General features: G+C 34.5%; 1 protein-coding gene across 1 annotated transcript in view; it reads right to left on the reverse strand.

Moving 5' to 3' along the window:
• PCDH15 (protocadherin related 15) overlaps nt 1-16,585 on the reverse strand; it is a gene marked incomplete at its 3' end in the record, with an annotated part of 345,211 nt that overhangs the window by 163,913 nt on the left and 164,713 nt on the right. The window contains exons 10-12 of the mRNA XM_015820330.2: nt 16,306-16,440; nt 12,740-12,889; nt 4,545-4,738 (exon numbers count right to left, since the gene is read on the reverse strand). Of these exons, the coding sequence (XP_015675816.2) occupies nt 4,545-4,738; nt 12,740-12,889; nt 16,306-16,440 (479 nt within the window). The remainder of the gene's footprint in view (nt 1-4,544; nt 4,739-12,739; nt 12,890-16,305; nt 16,441-16,585) is intronic.

Raw genomic sequence — 16,585 nt, forward strand, 5'->3', positions numbered from 1 at the left:
TCAGCAGGCAGGACTGGCCTAGGGGTATTTTAATTGGTTTTAACAAAATTTTAATAGAGCGGCCAATTCAAATATTTATTTTTAATTATTTTAGATTTGTATTTGGTATTTATGTGGGATTGTTTTAAACTGGCTGTAAGCCGCCCTGAGTCCTCCGGGAGAAGGGCGGGGTATAAATGAAATAAATAAATAAATAAATGAAATAAATAAAAATATGTTGGATCTAATCTCTATCTCCATCCATATCTAAAATCCCAAAATTTAACAGACTTCCATAAAGGAGAAGCTAAATAATTAAAGAGATGTGTGTGAAAAGCCTCATCACATTCTTGATCTATTTATTTTGGGGCAGAGAAATTAGGAGTATAGCTCCAGTTAAGGAACCATAAGGAGAGGCATAGCATCACTGCAGCCTTCATCTTTTTGTGGAACTATAATTCTACGGGAGAATGTAAGGGAAAGAAATGTTGTTGCCACAAATATTGTGGAAACAGTTCTGAAAAAAATATGCAGAGGAAGAGAGAAAATGTCTTTCAACTTTAAAGTGATCCTGCATATTCAGCTTTCCAGTCAGGTTTAGGATTTATGGACTATGTCCCATACCAAAAGCCAATGAAAGGACTTTGACTAAGGTGGAAATGTTTTGTTGGTTCTATATACTGGAGAGAGAGAGAGAGAGAGAGAAAGATGAAAGAAGAAGTGAATGAAAGAGGCAAAGATTAATGGGATCATCAGAGGACTAGCTAAGCCTACAATTAAAATATATGGTTTGGACTTCCAAGTTTTGCCCATAATGGGTTGCTTACAATTATTTTATTTTGTTGCATTTCCCTTTTAATTGTATCTGATTATTTCACAGGATAAAGAAAGTGAAATGTTCAGAACTGAAGACTTCTAAATTCTTTCCTCAATGTATAGGTGCTTTTCCATATTTTTGGAAATATGATCAATTCCTTTTTTTATATCCCCCCCCCCAAAAAAAGTAGGGTTGCAGAATAGAAAAACACAGGATTCCAAGAAAAGATATGGCTGCTTTTAAGAGTTGCAGACAGATGTTACCCTTCATGATGTTCCAGAAGACCTTTCGGTTTCTAAGAGAGTCATCGCATTGCCTCTGTGTATAGAAAATATGTCATATATGTTCCCTTTGGATATTGCAGCAAAGAAGGGTGAGTTATAAAAATGTTAGAATAATCTATATTTGTTATTATGTATATAACCATGGTATATTTTAAGTTTTGTTCTGTGAAATGTATTGATATGACATTCACAGCTGAGGACTCCCCTCCAAGCTATAATCTATATGCAAAACTAAAACTTTTCTGTTTAACTGTATGCTATATATTTTTGAATCACTCATTATGTTTCTTCTCCATACTTGATTTAAAGGGGGGGGGGAAATCATGATTTCCCACTCTATGCTTCCCAGCTCTAACATGTCAGAAATTAGGAACTGAATGAGGTTGCTGGTTCCAGTGTGGATTTCAGTGGGGCATATTTCATTCCTTGTCTAGTATTTGCATAGCTTGCAATTTGTGTTCCAAACTGAGTTAAGGGATTCATTGCCTGGGGAGAAAAAATTATCTCCAGCTCAGTGATCCTTTCAGTTCCAGGATAGTTGGAGATATTACCGTTAAATGATATATGGCAATTTACAGAAGCAGTTGCTACTTGTGCTTTCATTGCTTAAGCTTTCTCTCTTCCTTTCTCTCCTTCTCAGGCTCTTAAGCTGACACTCATTGATAGGGGTGAAGCAAAATTAACACATTTAAATCATTGACCTTTAGATTGACACTTAACAGGTTAAACTAAGAAAAGTTGACTTTTTTTAAAGAAATGTCAAACCATATCTGATCCACTGAACTTACTGTATAGAGATAAGTATGCACTAGGTATAATTTCATTTCTTTCATGATCCAGGTTGAAAAAAAAGAAAGGTTGCAGTCCTATATATCCTTACCTGGGAATAAGATCCAGTAAACTCAATAGGTTTATTTTCAAGTAGACAGAAGTATAACATTGTGCTGCAAGCAATCAGGCCAGGGGTCTTCAAACTTGGCCATTTTATTATTTGTGAACTTTAACTCCCAGAATTCCTCAGCCAGCGTGCCTGGCTGAGGAATTCTGGGAGTTGAAGTCCACAAGTCATAAAAGGGCCAGGTTTTAAGACCCCTGAACTAGGCTACAAAAGCAGGAGGCTGTGAGTTCAAATCACGCCTTAGCTATGAAAGCCAGCCAGGTGCTTTGGGCCAGTCATTCCCTTTCAGCCCAACTCATCTCATAGGGTGTTGTTGTGGAGAAAATAGGAGGAGGAAAGTGTGGTGGATATGTTCACTGTCTTGTGTCATTTATAGAAATAATAAAGATGGGATGCAAATAAATAAATGAATACAACAATTGGTAAAGGAGTAGTAGACATGCTTCTTTTAAAGAAGACAGCTCATCAGGACTAACATTTGAGATTACTATTCTTTTACAACAGGTCTGAGTATTTTGCAGCATTAGAGGCAGTTTTAGCCTCCACAACCCATTCTGATTGTGTTCTCAAATTTTAATAATATGGTTGCCAAAAAAGAGCAGCAAAATTTCTTAGATGGAAAAATAGAAAAAAAACCTATGATTGAATTTAAGATGTTTACAATGCTACATGGCTGGTGACAAGCAAAAATGTAAATTTGCACTCAAATTGCTTAATATTTTTCTAAGAATAATTTAAAGCCATTGACATTTAAGTATTATATTCAGATTGTCCATTTTATAGATTTCCACATATGTTCATTATGTCAGTGACTGTTATTTCCATGTTATTCAGAATGCAGACAGTAGCAAAATAGGATCACATATGTTGGATCTAATCTCTATCTCCATCCATATCTAAAATCCCAAAATCTAACAGACTCCCATAAAGGAGAAGCTAAATAATTAAAGAAAAGCCTCATCACATTCTATTTATTTCTTAGATGGAAAAATAGAAAAAATAACCTGTAGTATAAAATACATCATAGAGTTAACTTTTAAAAATGAAAATCTGCTCTCTAATCATAATCTAGATAGAATAGAAAATTCCATCCCACTCCACATGTCAGGGGTCTTCAAACATGGCCTTTTTATGACTTGTGGACTTCAATTCCCAGAATTCCTCAGCCAGGCATGCTGGCTGAGGAATTCTGGGAGTTGAAGTCCATAAGTCATAAAAGGGCCAAGTTTGAAGACTCCTGACATATGTGATGTACCTCCATCTATTTCCATAAATGGTCCTTGCCTACAACTTTTCATTCCCTTAATAAATCAGTTTCATCCCATCACATTCACTTGGCCAGGCAGAGGAAGTATGTTGTAGACTCCGCCAGTTAAAGAAGTCTGACTAGTGGGGTCTAGAAAGAGAACCTTCTCTGTCATTGCCCCCACCCTATGGAATATTCTCCCCCCCAGAAATGAGGTGGGCACCCACTCTCCTGGCCTTTTGAGAAAGGGTTAAAACATGGTTCTGCAACCTTGCATGGAGAACCCAAAAGAACATGTAACCATGGGGTTGGTTGGTGCCACGAGAGCTCTCCCTTTGCCATTGTCAATGAATTTTTAACAGGGTTTAATCATGTTAAGAAAACCAAAATCATGGCATCCGGCCCTCTCAGTTCCTGGTAAATAGATGGGGAAGAAATGGAGGTATTGACAGATTTTATTTTCCTGGGCTCCAAGATCACCTCAGATGGGGACTGCAGCCAAGAAATTAAAAGACACTTGCTATGGCAAATCTAGACAGCATACTAAAAAGCAGAGACAAAAGTGCATATAGTCAAGGCCATGGTTTTCCCAGTTGCAATGTATGGCTGTGAAAGTTGGACCATAAGAAAGGCTGAGCGACAAAGAATCGAGGCCTTTGAACTATGGTGCTGGAGAAGACTCCTGCGAGTCCCCTGGACTGGAAGGCGTTCAAACTGATCGGTCCTAGAAGGGATCAACCCCAACTGCTCTTTAGAAGGCCAGATCCTGAAGTTGAAACTCAAATACTTTGGCCACCTAATGAGAAGGAAGGACTCACTGGAGAAGGGCCTAATGCTGGGAAAGATTGAGGGCAATAGAAGAAGGGGACGACAGAGAATGAGATGGCTAGATGGAGTCACTGAAGCAGTAGGCGTGAGCTTAAATGGACTCCAGAAGATGGTAGAGGACAGGAAGGCCTGGAGGAACGTTGTCCATGGGGTTGTGATGGGTCAGACACGACTTCGCAATTAACAACAACAATCATGTTTGCCTCCTTAATTTTTTTTTTATAATTTTAAAAAAGTAATTCTAAAATGTTAACTCTAACAATCTTATTTTTATACACTGTTTTTATATTTTGATGTTTTATTGTACACTGTCCAAACTACCTCTTTGAAAGAGATGAATGGTTCAGAACTGTGAAATATAAATAAATATAAATAAAAAGTAAAATTCCTGACCACCAAAATATTACTCATCTTGATTTCATACTTCCTTATAGGGTTAAAATTAATTTCTCAGCTTAAATAGCCAAAGAAATAAAGTCAAGTATGATTTACCTTTTCTGTGCCAATGGTGCCCAGTCAGATGCTTTGATAGTGAGGGTGTAGGACCGACCTACTACCAATGTAATTCCTGGTGCAATGGTGATAAGGCCTGTCTTATCGTTGATTGTGAAGTCTCCCTGGTCACCAGCCAAGATTTCATATCTAATCTGTCCATTTGGACCTTCATCTACATCCATAGCAGTAAGCTGCAATTGAAAAGAATCAACATTCTAGGTTTATTGTTGTTTTGCAACAAGAAGAGTTAAAGTACAATCAGAGGGAGCTTATGATATATCCTATGATATCAGTCCTAAACAGTCAGGTGTTGAATTATGAGACTAAATGATATAAAAACTGCAATCTAAAATATAAACAAATAGTATAAAGCAGTGTTTCTCAAGCTTGGCCATTTGATGATGGGTGGACTTCAACTCCCATAGTTCTTCAGCCAGCCATGCTGGCTGACACATTCTGGAGTTGAAGTCAACCCTTCCTCAAGTAGTCAAAGTTAAGAAACACTGTTGTAAAGAAAAGAAAAACATTAGTTAACCTAGGAATATGATTACAGAATTATATTTAGGAATGTCTTTTGCCCAGGACATCCACATTTATTACCATTTCACATTACTTTTTTTTTAATCTGGAAGCATTTGAGGCAGCTAAATATTAAAATAAAAGATATATAGTTAAAACCTAACAAAAAGCTGGTTGAAAAGCCTACTGTACCACATCCCATTTGGCTCTAAAATGTACCATTATCCTCATAAGCTTTGGAGTGGAATGAGTTGAAAGGATGGAGACAATGGCAAAAAAGTGGATATAACTGCAAGAAATGTACTATTCATTAGTGACTAGTCAATAATACCACCAACAGTCATAATTGTCTCAGGGGAACATGATCCACTTGTGCCAGTCATTCAGAACTAAAACATCTCCGTGATTAAAATAACATGCATCCACCTGTTCATCAAATATATTCACATACACTCATCTTTTCTTGTTTGAGAGGACAATGATGGGTGGGAATTTTTCTCATGGCATCTGTATGTAAGTTATACTTGAATGATTAAGAGCCAAAGGCATGCTGTGGTTTCTATTGAGAACAATTACTGTACTTTAAAGGTGCAGCTGTAAACTCATTTACTAAGAAGTAAAACCAATTAAGCACAGTAAGACTTCTTTCCAAATAAAAACTCATCTTTTGAATGGCTGACAGCATCAGCTGCAATCTTAAAGTACTCAACTGAAAGAGATGCCTTTTTCTTGCTAAAACTGGGAAACTATTACTTTAATCATGTAAACATTTCTTTGTCGAACTGTGCATAGTTGCTGATCTCCTCAATTAATGCTATTAATAAAGATTGAAGGTTTCTTTGAAAAAGTATAATAACAGGCCTTCTCCAGTTCAGGGAATGAGGAGAAGAAGATAAATCAAAGCCTTTCACAAAATACCAGTCCTAACCATTTAATGACACGCTAGGAACCAGGCCAAATTTTATTGTGACAACATGAAAAGGAAAAATGGTAGAATCACAAATACCTAAATTAACAAAGTTAATTAAATTTACAAATGAGCATGGTTGGAAGCGTTAAGTTATCTGAATAACATTTGGAAGGAGCAAAAATATGTCTGAAAAGGTAGCGTTAAAATCACAGAACTGTCATACTGCCCTATGATTCAGAATATACAAACTGCAGGTGTCTTTGGTAGATAGGCGCCAGTTTATATGATCCTGGACATTCCTGAATCTATAAAAGCAGTTAAAACAAGGATCCTTTCTGCTCTCTCTCTCTGTATATATCTCATACAGGAATGGTAATTTTGTTCCCTAAAAATAAGCAGTACTCACAACTTGACAATGATGGATCTCTTCGGTTACAGCTCAAGGAAAGCCCAATTTGCCTTGGGCAAAAAAAAAAAAAAAAAAGCTCTAGGCAGCTTACATTGCATCCTGTCTTTAACAATACTGTGTCTTTTATAGTAATGCCACATTTCATTTGTTGCAGTCATTTTTTAAAAAAAGTTAGTTCAGCTGGACAGAGCTCTCATTACCAGAGATATTTTTGGCCAAAACATGGGAAAGCTAATAAGACATCTTGACTCTTGTAGTTCAATATCTGTCATGAACTAAAAAGTTCAGGCAAATTGGTCTCATTCCCAAATGCCTAACGTGATTATATCCTGCTGGTCTAAATTGAAATGTGCAGTTGTTTTGCTTAGGCAGCTTTGCTTTCCAGCTACCACCCTTCAATTTCTCAGAATCATTCACTATTAGCATATATTTATTTTAGCTATTTGAATCGTGTTGTGAAAATTGTCATGGAACAGCATGGCTGATACCTTTGGATTAATAAATTATTGGGGTCTGCTATCACAAAATGTACATAGCTCCTGGGTTTTTCATTTTTTTGTGATCTCAGTCTTACACTTAATATGGAGCAAGAGATTATTTATTGATCTGCAATATTTATAATTCAATTATTCATTCAGACTCAATTTGATATGGGATGACTCATGACTGTAATATTTTTCTTTTCTTGACCACTACCAATAAAGATGGAGGAAAGCATTTGAAAAAGTAGGGACAAAGAAATTGTTTGTACAACATCCAGAGACTGTGAGGGAGATGGGTGATTTCTAAATTTGATAAACAAAAATAAATAAAATTAAAAAGGCATGTGAGAAATCTATGAGAAATCTGTGACATCCCAGCTAGGATTACGATGGGATTCTGTTATATACTTAATGGGAGAACAGAATGAATACAGTGCTAAAAGAATGACGACGAAGACATATTTTTATGATCAAAAGATGTAAGTATGTGACTATTTTATTAAGTACATTTCCTTTGTTATCAAGAGGCAAGGCTCTCTAGGTGCCTCATAAAACTGAAGATGCTCACAATAAATATCATGTGAAGCCTAAAACAGTCATGGAATTTTAGGTAAAAACAACAACATATGAGAACTGGAGAATTTAGCAAATTCAATAGTTTTGTTTATACAGTCAAAACACATTTCTCTAGCTATGTATGGCTATGTATGAAAGAAACATTCTTTCTGTGAAACTGGCCATTGTGCAATTATGATTGATGATTTGTGTCCAGATGATTTTAAAACATGGTATTCCCTGAAAGGTACATCCAGTCTTTACTCATTTCAGAAGGCCATGAGACTGAGGATAATATAAATACAGAAGTTTTAAAACCCAATTTTGTGCATTCTGTTTGTCATTTATTTTTTATGTACCAACTAGACTTTGAAAACTTTGCATCAGATCAACTGAATGTTGCCCATTTTTTTAAAAAAATGAAGAGAATACTATGCATATTTCATGTCTGCTTGAAATATGTGAAGATTGTGCAAAATTTAGGCCATTGTGGTGCAGCACTATGCATATTCTGAAAACATTTGGACATACATTATTTGTTTCAGCTAATTTTTTTTATCAAAATCTACTGGGGGAAAAATCCCAAGTGTTTTATATATTCATTTGATTTACATCTCACATAGCAATTATTCAAGATGGCTCAAACAATGTGACATTGTGTTAGACTAGACCTAGCTAACTTTCAAGCTAAAACAAAACAACAACAATGACAAACCCAAACTCAATAATCTTAATTTCTTTTGAATCAAATATTCTAAAACATATGAGGCTAGGATGCAATGCAGTTGTGACCAGCTTAATATCAATAAAGTTAACCCCCTATCCATTTAGGGCTTAGATCTTAATTTACATTTATTATCTTCTGCTGATTCTTTCATCATAGAACATGTATTTCATTTTATTTTCATTAGAATATAGCTACAAAAATATAGGCTGTTAACCCATGGAGACATACAGAGAAAATACAAGTTATTATTTAATACAGTGGTACCTTGGTATTCAACTGCTTTGAAACTCATTAAATTTGATACTCAATGCATTTTGACATGAAAATTTTGTCCTGGTACTCATCATTTGTTCGCTACTCAACACATACGCTAGAACCTGTTGGTACTGGCTGCATTGTGACTTGCTACATTATTCCTTATATTTTGTTTGGTACTTATCATTTTTGGTACTCATTGGGCCTTCCGGAACCAATTAACAATGAGTCCTGAGGTACCACTGTAGTTAAATACCAATCTTCTCAAACTTAACCTCTATTCTCCATTGGCAGGGTTAAATAATTCCTCTATAATAGAAGGAACTTAGATCCAGATTTAAAAGATTTTTCTTTCTAACTAGGGACTATACTGTTGTTCATTTTATTTAAAAAGAGAAATGAAGGCAAAGAGGAGAAGAGTTGGAAAAGACCAGACTCATACCTAAGTAGACAATAAATAGCAGGCAAAAATAGATAAGGAATAAAGTACAGATATTGTGGATAGACCATAGCATTTATTTTTATAGTTCTTTTTCAAAACTTTGAATTTATTTCAGCTTCTATTCCTAAGAAATCTGTACTGTACAAGAGATGCTAAAGAAAGAATAACCCCCATTACAAGAAGATTTAGGAAAAAAAATAAAAGGAGAAACTATTTAATGAATTATAAGATTCATTATTAGAGTTCTGAAAATTATGGTTAAGTTATCATTGAGAAAAGCAACTACCTAGAGTTCAATTGGGAAATCAAACCCGTATAATAGATCCTTTCATGGTCATTCTTTCATTCAGAGAAATAAGTAGCTAGCTGTTTTCATCAGTCTCAAAATCCAAATATGTTCTATTTTAATCACACAAGAGAGTATTTTAAGGGTAGTCAGATCTGAATTAAGGAAAACCAATAACTATCTAGCCAATCAGCCTTGAAAGTGCTTGGGTTATCTTTTTAAATCTACTTAACAGTCAATGTAAATAGTATAAACACTACGAATAGCTGGCAATGCTAGGATGACTCCTGTATTTATTATTAAAAGATCTGAATTTTTTTCATGATCAGTGGGGCAATAACTATTATAAACTTTTTAAATATAGAAAGTATGGATGAATCAATGAAGGAGAATATTTGTACCTCAGGGTTGAAATGAGGGGTTCTTGGTGCTCTCTGAGCTTGCTTGTTTTCTTGCAGACATTTCATTACCCTAACTAGGTAACATTATCAGTGCTAGTAAAGAGTGCTGTTTGCTGTCAGTTTATATTCTGGTGTCTTGCTATCTGTGTGGGTTGGGGAGGTCTTAGGGATTCTTTGGTCAGGCTATTTACTAATGGCTCTTTGGTAGTTTCTTGATTGGGGTATTGTTTACTTGATTGTTGGTCTGAAGTGACCTTGGAGTTAATCTATGCTGATCTGAGTGCTGATTACTGGTGGACACATGCTGGAGTCTTTTTCTCTTTTGGGCTGCCAAACCATTCTATTGGGATTGCATAGTTATGGGGTGAAAAGTTTAACTTTGTAATAGTGTTTCTTTTTGAAGGGGATTTTAGATTTGGTTTCACTTTTGACTGTGTCAATACTATGTAGCCAATAAACATGTTTTTTGAGGAAATCTCTAGCCTTGGAGTTGTGATTTGTTTCGTCTCATCTGTCGGAACCTTGACACTTTCTTTTCTGTTTTTTTTCCTGATTTTCATTTCTTTTGCTATTTCTTATTTTTCCTTTTTGTATACCATTGCATACCATTCAGAACTGTATAGGGAATGTGGCAATTATTTTGATAATATTATAACTGTGATTTCTAACAGCTGATATTCTAGACCAAATTAAATTTAGCTGTAAATTAAATTATTATTCCTCTTAGTAACAGCAAAAAACACACACCTTTTCTCAAACTACTTCCTATGTTTGCCTTTTGTACTTATATAACAGGCTTTATTCCTCATCCATGGACAATATTATATTTCTTTTCCATTCAAGGCCAAAGTAACCTTTTTTGTCATATTGGTCAGTTACCTAAATAATCACAATATATGATATCTGACAATTTATCTACTTGATTTATCTACTACTATTATTACTACTTATTCTACTGATGAAAAGGAAGTTTTCCTTATAGCTTACTAGCTTTATATAGCCACCTACATTTGCATTTCAGAAAAAAGGCATCGATGCCACTTGAGTTGTATATGGAATGACAACCATATAGGTGGTGAATTGTACAAATCAGTTTTAAGATCTTACAATTAAGCCTTTTTACAATTGTGAAACTAATGATTCCATCTGGATGTATTATACATAAATATTAAGATAATCAATTTCATTGACAATAGAATAAGATTTCTGAGATATTGTGTCTTTCGTTCCTATAAGGAAAATTGTATTACCTTGAAGATAAAAATTTCTCTGAAGTGAATCAAAGGCATGTCACAAACATCTAAATTTATTTCATACAACTAATTTCAGCTAATTTGTCATGTACAAATTGCAGGGTACTTATATTTATTAACCACTTTTTTGCAAGATTCTAATAACTATAACAAAATATATATCAGATCAGTTAGTACAAATTATGGATTTAAGTAACTCAGCTATACACCTTAATAGAAGATCTGACATAGTACACTTTCAACAGAAGAGAATATATGTAGCTCACAGTTGAAATATGGAGTCCTTGATACTCTCTGAACTTGCAGACCTTTCATTACCCAACTAGGTAACATGATCAATGCCAGTGAGGATGGGATTGCTCCATGTTTATACAGCATACAGTGGCCTGCCCTGCCACTTTTAGTGAGGGTATGGATTGTAGTTGCTTGATTGGGGCATTGACTTTTGTTTAATTGTTTGTCTGGTGTTAATCCCTGCTTATCTAGGTGTTGGTTCCTGAAGATGATGTGTTCTGGTCTTTTTGTTTCCTTTTTTCTTGTCTCTTTTGAATATTCTATAAATGTGGTTTATCTCTGTATCAAAGGAGACATACCAGGAGTGCAGTGGGGCTTGGGACAGCTGCTGCCATATAAAAGAGGGTGTGTGAGTGTGTGCAAGTGGTACGGGAGGTTCAGCATGACTGTGGCTTGGGGTGGTCACTGATGAATAGGACAAGGTGTGCAAGGCTGTGCCAGTGATGGGAAAGTGCAGAGGGAGTATAGTGAAGTTCAGAGAGGGGACACCGGTGGGGCACACTTCCCTAAGCAACTTGTAATTTTACCTTGTTGGCTTCCTTATTGACTTTGCTTGTGGAAGCCAGCAGGAAAGGTCACAAATTGTAACCATGTTTCTCTGGAATGCTGCAATTATACAAGCGCAACACTCAGATCACAATCACATGACCACTAAGGTACTTTGACAGCTGAATCTTTGAGGACCAATCATAACCACTTGTTCAAAAGAATCATAACTTTGAATGATCATGGAACAGCATCAACCAATGATTACTTGTGATTTTCAAAAATTGTTTTGAAGGAGTAATTTAAATCAAGTACATATACTGAATTAAAAATATAAAATGTGAATCTATCTTTAGCACAAACCTTTCAATTTCAAGATAATTTCTACTAGTTTGAAGGTCATATGAAGCTTTCAAAGAATGTTATTGATCATGCTTGAAAAAAAAACGTGGAACCAGAATTCAAGGTAGGACCTATAGAAATTTAAAAACTGAAGTCTTTGCCAAGCTTTAAGACACTACATTACTTAAAATCCTCCTAGCCACCATCATCAACAATGCATACAAAAAGGTGGCTGAATAATTACCATTGGGACAAATATTTATCACAGCAACAATTTATAGCATGGTAAAGAAAATAGATAGTAATTATTTGATACTTGTCATAAAAATCTAATAATATTGGCAATGGAATATTTTGTCAACTTGTTAGAGGAAGCAACAACTTAACAGTGAAGGAGCAATTAGTTTGTCTGTTGTCAAATATGAGTCTATTTGGCTAGCAAACATGTCAACTTGTAAGCCTAGCTGACTTTCTAGAAGATTCTAGTAAAGAGAATAGTTCCTAAAAACTTAATTCCTCCCTCCTACTTAAATTTATTTTCATTTTAAATTATTTTTTATTTAAACATTTTTGAAGAACAAAACATGTAATGAAAAAAGAAAAGTGGTGAGAAAAGAATAAAGAAATGAAAAAGGAGAAAAAGAGAAAAAAATGGGAAAGACAGAATGTAAAGCAATAAAGCAATAATAAATGCAATTGAATTTTATGCTCTCTCTCTCTAAGGTTATATCATAATCCCTTTGTTCCATAACACAAATTTATTTTCCCATGTCTTATTATTTTTATTAAAAAATTGGCTGAAAACTCAGAGAAGAGAAACTGCTCTATTACCTTGATAACGCTTTCTCCAGGCCTCATGTCTGTGTAGATCTTGACATTATATGATATGTTTGAGAAAGTTGGAGAATTATCATTTGCATCAAGCACAAAAATATTGACTGTGACTGGCAAACTTTCTTGTACTCCATCGGAAGCTGTAATCTTCAGAATAAATAGATGTGAAAAAATAATGTATATAAAATCAAAGGAGACGTTCTGCTTCTGGTTGTTATTACTAAATTACTAACTTATTAGTTTGAATACTTAGAAACCAACTCCTTTGAAGCCATCTCTAAGCATATATTTAATATGCATAAAGTACATTTCACACATAATTGCATCTAAAAAAATCATTGGCATTTAAAAAAGTCATTTAAAATTAAAATTATTATTTTATGATATTCTTTAAAGCCCATTCTACATTATGGATGGCGTATGCTTAATTCCCATTTTAAAGACTCATTTTAGATCGGATTGATTTCAGTAGAATTAAGGCTATTCTCATTTAAACTGGAATTAAACTATATATTTTTTTCATATTCAACTGAATTTAAAAACAAAGGTATTTACTGTCTATAGGGATCCAAAAATAGTTTTAGATTAATACAATTTTTGGTGTCTGATATGTAAAAAAAGTCTCTTCACAGAAAAATCATTCTAACAAATTTCTAATGATTAATTAACATGTGGATAAAATATTCAAAAGTGAGGATCACCATTTGTTTCTTTTTTAATCCAAGGAACATACTTTCATTATATTTTTCACCTTTCAAAGGCTGCAATAACATAGATTTGTATATACTCTTTATTACTGTCACTACCTAGCAAATGAAACAGTTGGCTTCTTAAAAAAATAAAACAAAGAACATAGCAAGCGACAGCATTAGAAAACATAAACATTACCTGAAAAAAAACTGTAAGACACCTAAAGTCTAGAATGTTTCAAGATGTTGATAAAAGGGTATATAACAATTTGTTTGTTTGTTTGTTTACCTTTATTATTTTTACGAGTAAGTCAAGGCAGTCAACACACCTTTCTTCTCTTACAACAACAACCCTGTGAGGTGGGTTAGGCTGAGTATGATGAGCCCAAAATGACCCAGCTGCATTTGTGTCTAAGGCAGGACCTGAACTCACTGTCTGCTGCTTTCTAGTTTGGTGCATTAACCACTAGACCAAACTGGCAGGAATAAAGCCTACATAAGAGGTTTTATTAACAATTTACAATTCTTTTCAACAAACAATTGACAATTTAAAATAAAATACCATAAATTAAGGTAAAAATACTTTAAAATAAAGCAGTTATCAGGAATGTCAGCTTCAATGAATTGGACAGATCAGGGAGATATGAAGAAGCAAAAACAGCTTCATGCCTTGTGGAGGCCTAAATCACTTATAAACGTTGCAGTTCCTGCAGTAATGTAATTATCATTTGGGCACTTTGCAACTGAAGTGCATTTATGGCAATTGCAGCATCCCATAGTCATGTGAGTGATACTTGTGTACTTCCCTATCAGCTTGTGACAAGCAGAATTAATGGAGAATGCAGAAAAAAACCTTGTAAATTGCGATTATGCAATGTTTCTCTTAACATGTGCAGTGTTACTGACAGAGAGGGAAGTAATGCCATAAATCCATGCTTGTCACATGATTTGCAGATCCCAATTGTGGTCGCTAAATGAGGACTATCTTTATTGATATGTTGTTGTATCCTATTCAAGAGGCAAAGCTCTCATTAGAAAAATTGCCTGTGCTTGAGTGAACTTTCTCTTTGCCCTTAATCCATTTTTTTTCCAAAAAGTTTTGCTTCCTGAAAAATGTTTGGTGATTATGATAGGCTCCTTCAAATTGAACACAAAAGTAATTTCAGAATGGTTGTATCATGTAGGAATCTTGAGAAATATGAAATTAACTTCTATTGACTATAGAGTATTTAACCACATAAAGTTCTGACATGCTGCATGGGTTCAACAGGGTTAAAAGTCTTTTGCTGCTGATTTTCACTTGCATTCAGTTTCCAGTACATCTCACTGCAGTGTCCAATGATAGTCAGCCAGTATTGATGGATTCCAGTTGCCCTGATACCATTTTTCCATTGTGGCAATGTCCTGGTAAAACCTTTCACCATGTTTATCACTGACTGAAGCTAGATTATTGGGGAAAAAGTCCAAATAGGAATGCAGAAAATAAATCTTCAGTGAAATGTTGCACTTCACCGTCTTGTATACTTAACAAGTTTGTTAACCAGTAGTTTGGTGTTCTGTTGTTGCCAAGAAAATTTTCAAGAACATCCTTAAATGCTTTCCAGGGTTTTTTCTCTGGCTCTACTAACAGATCTTCAAACCACTTGTCATTGATAACGTATATAATCTGTGGACCAACAAAAATGCTTTCCTTAATCTTGGCATCAGTTATTCTTGGAAACATCAGTCTCAAATAATGAAAGTCTTCATCTTCCTTGTTCATCATTTTCACAAAAATTTTCATCAGTCAGAATTTTATGTGGAGTGGAGTCAAAAAATATCTTTGTCGCATCAACAAGTGGTTTATGTGCCATGTTTTTCTGACCTGAAACCAAATTCTTTCAGAGTGTTTAACCTATTGTGAGTCTCTTGCATGGCTGTCCTATTTACACATGTTACAACAGTACTTGGTATAACTGAGCTGCATTCCAAGCAGCACAGCCATTACTTTTAGATCTCCCTGATATTCCAGTTGTCTTTGGTATACTGAATGTACTTTAACAACATTTCCATGTGTTTGCATATTTCTTTCATGTCTGCAACATAGCCAACAGGTACTGAAGGATGTATACTGCCATTGTATAAAAACAGGAGATTTCTATAAAATGGTATGTGATTATTTTCATGATTTGCAGTCAAAAAATCTATAAGATACACCCACTACCCACACCCTGAAGTATTCAGGAAGCAAAATCCAGTGTTTCTTACATTTTTTAAAGAAATGCTAGGTTTCAGAGGAGCACAGTTTGAAAACATTGGTCTGAAGTATGAAAGCTGCATTCAATAAATGACCAGATCATTCCTGGAGACAAAAACATATCACTTGTGCAGGGGCAACATTTAATCATTTGCCATAACCCTAGAACTGATGGTTTACATTAAAGATAGATAGATTTCACTGGATAGTTTATAGCAGAATTTGGACAACTATGTATTGGGAATCCTGTGGTTTTATTTTTTGTTTTTGTTTTTTAGTTTTGCTTTGATATCATTTCAAGTATTTCTCAGGAAGTCCAATGAGTTGGTCAGGGCTAATCTTAAACTCTAATACTACCTTTCCAACTGTATATCAAACACTTCACCAGATCAACTAGAGACCCATCAGCTACATTTGTATGACTACATAGCTTTGTTAATTTTAATCTTACTTACTTGCTATTTTATACATTATGCAAGGTCTGATCATTTTATTTTTTTATGTTCCATAGCTTGTTCAATTCTGTAAAATTCTAACAGTTTTCTTAAGATCTCTGTCAAATTAAATTTTCAGTTTTGCGATAGTTGAAAAAATTACCAGTGCCATTCTGACAAAACTCTTAAAATCTCATTGCTTACCGAAAATGTGTACAACTGCTGAAATTCTCTGTCAACTGGCTGAAGTAAGGTGAGGTAACGGGCTATTCCATTCTTAGTCACGGTGAAAAATGTATTGTAATCATTTAGAAACAGATGGAGCAGTGGGTCCTTTGTCTTCAAAGTAAAACAAGATGATAATTACATTCTCAAAGGGATAATAACAATATATATATATATATATATATATATATATATATATATATATATATATATATATATATATATATATATATATATATATATATATATATATATATAT

Source organism: Protobothrops mucrosquamatus, unplaced genomic scaffold (genome assembly GCF_001527695.2).
Source record: "Protobothrops mucrosquamatus isolate PMUCROS unplaced genomic scaffold, P.Mucros_1.0 scaffold1121, whole genome shotgun sequence".
NCBI lineage: Eukaryota > Metazoa > Chordata > Lepidosauria > Squamata > Viperidae > Protobothrops > Protobothrops mucrosquamatus.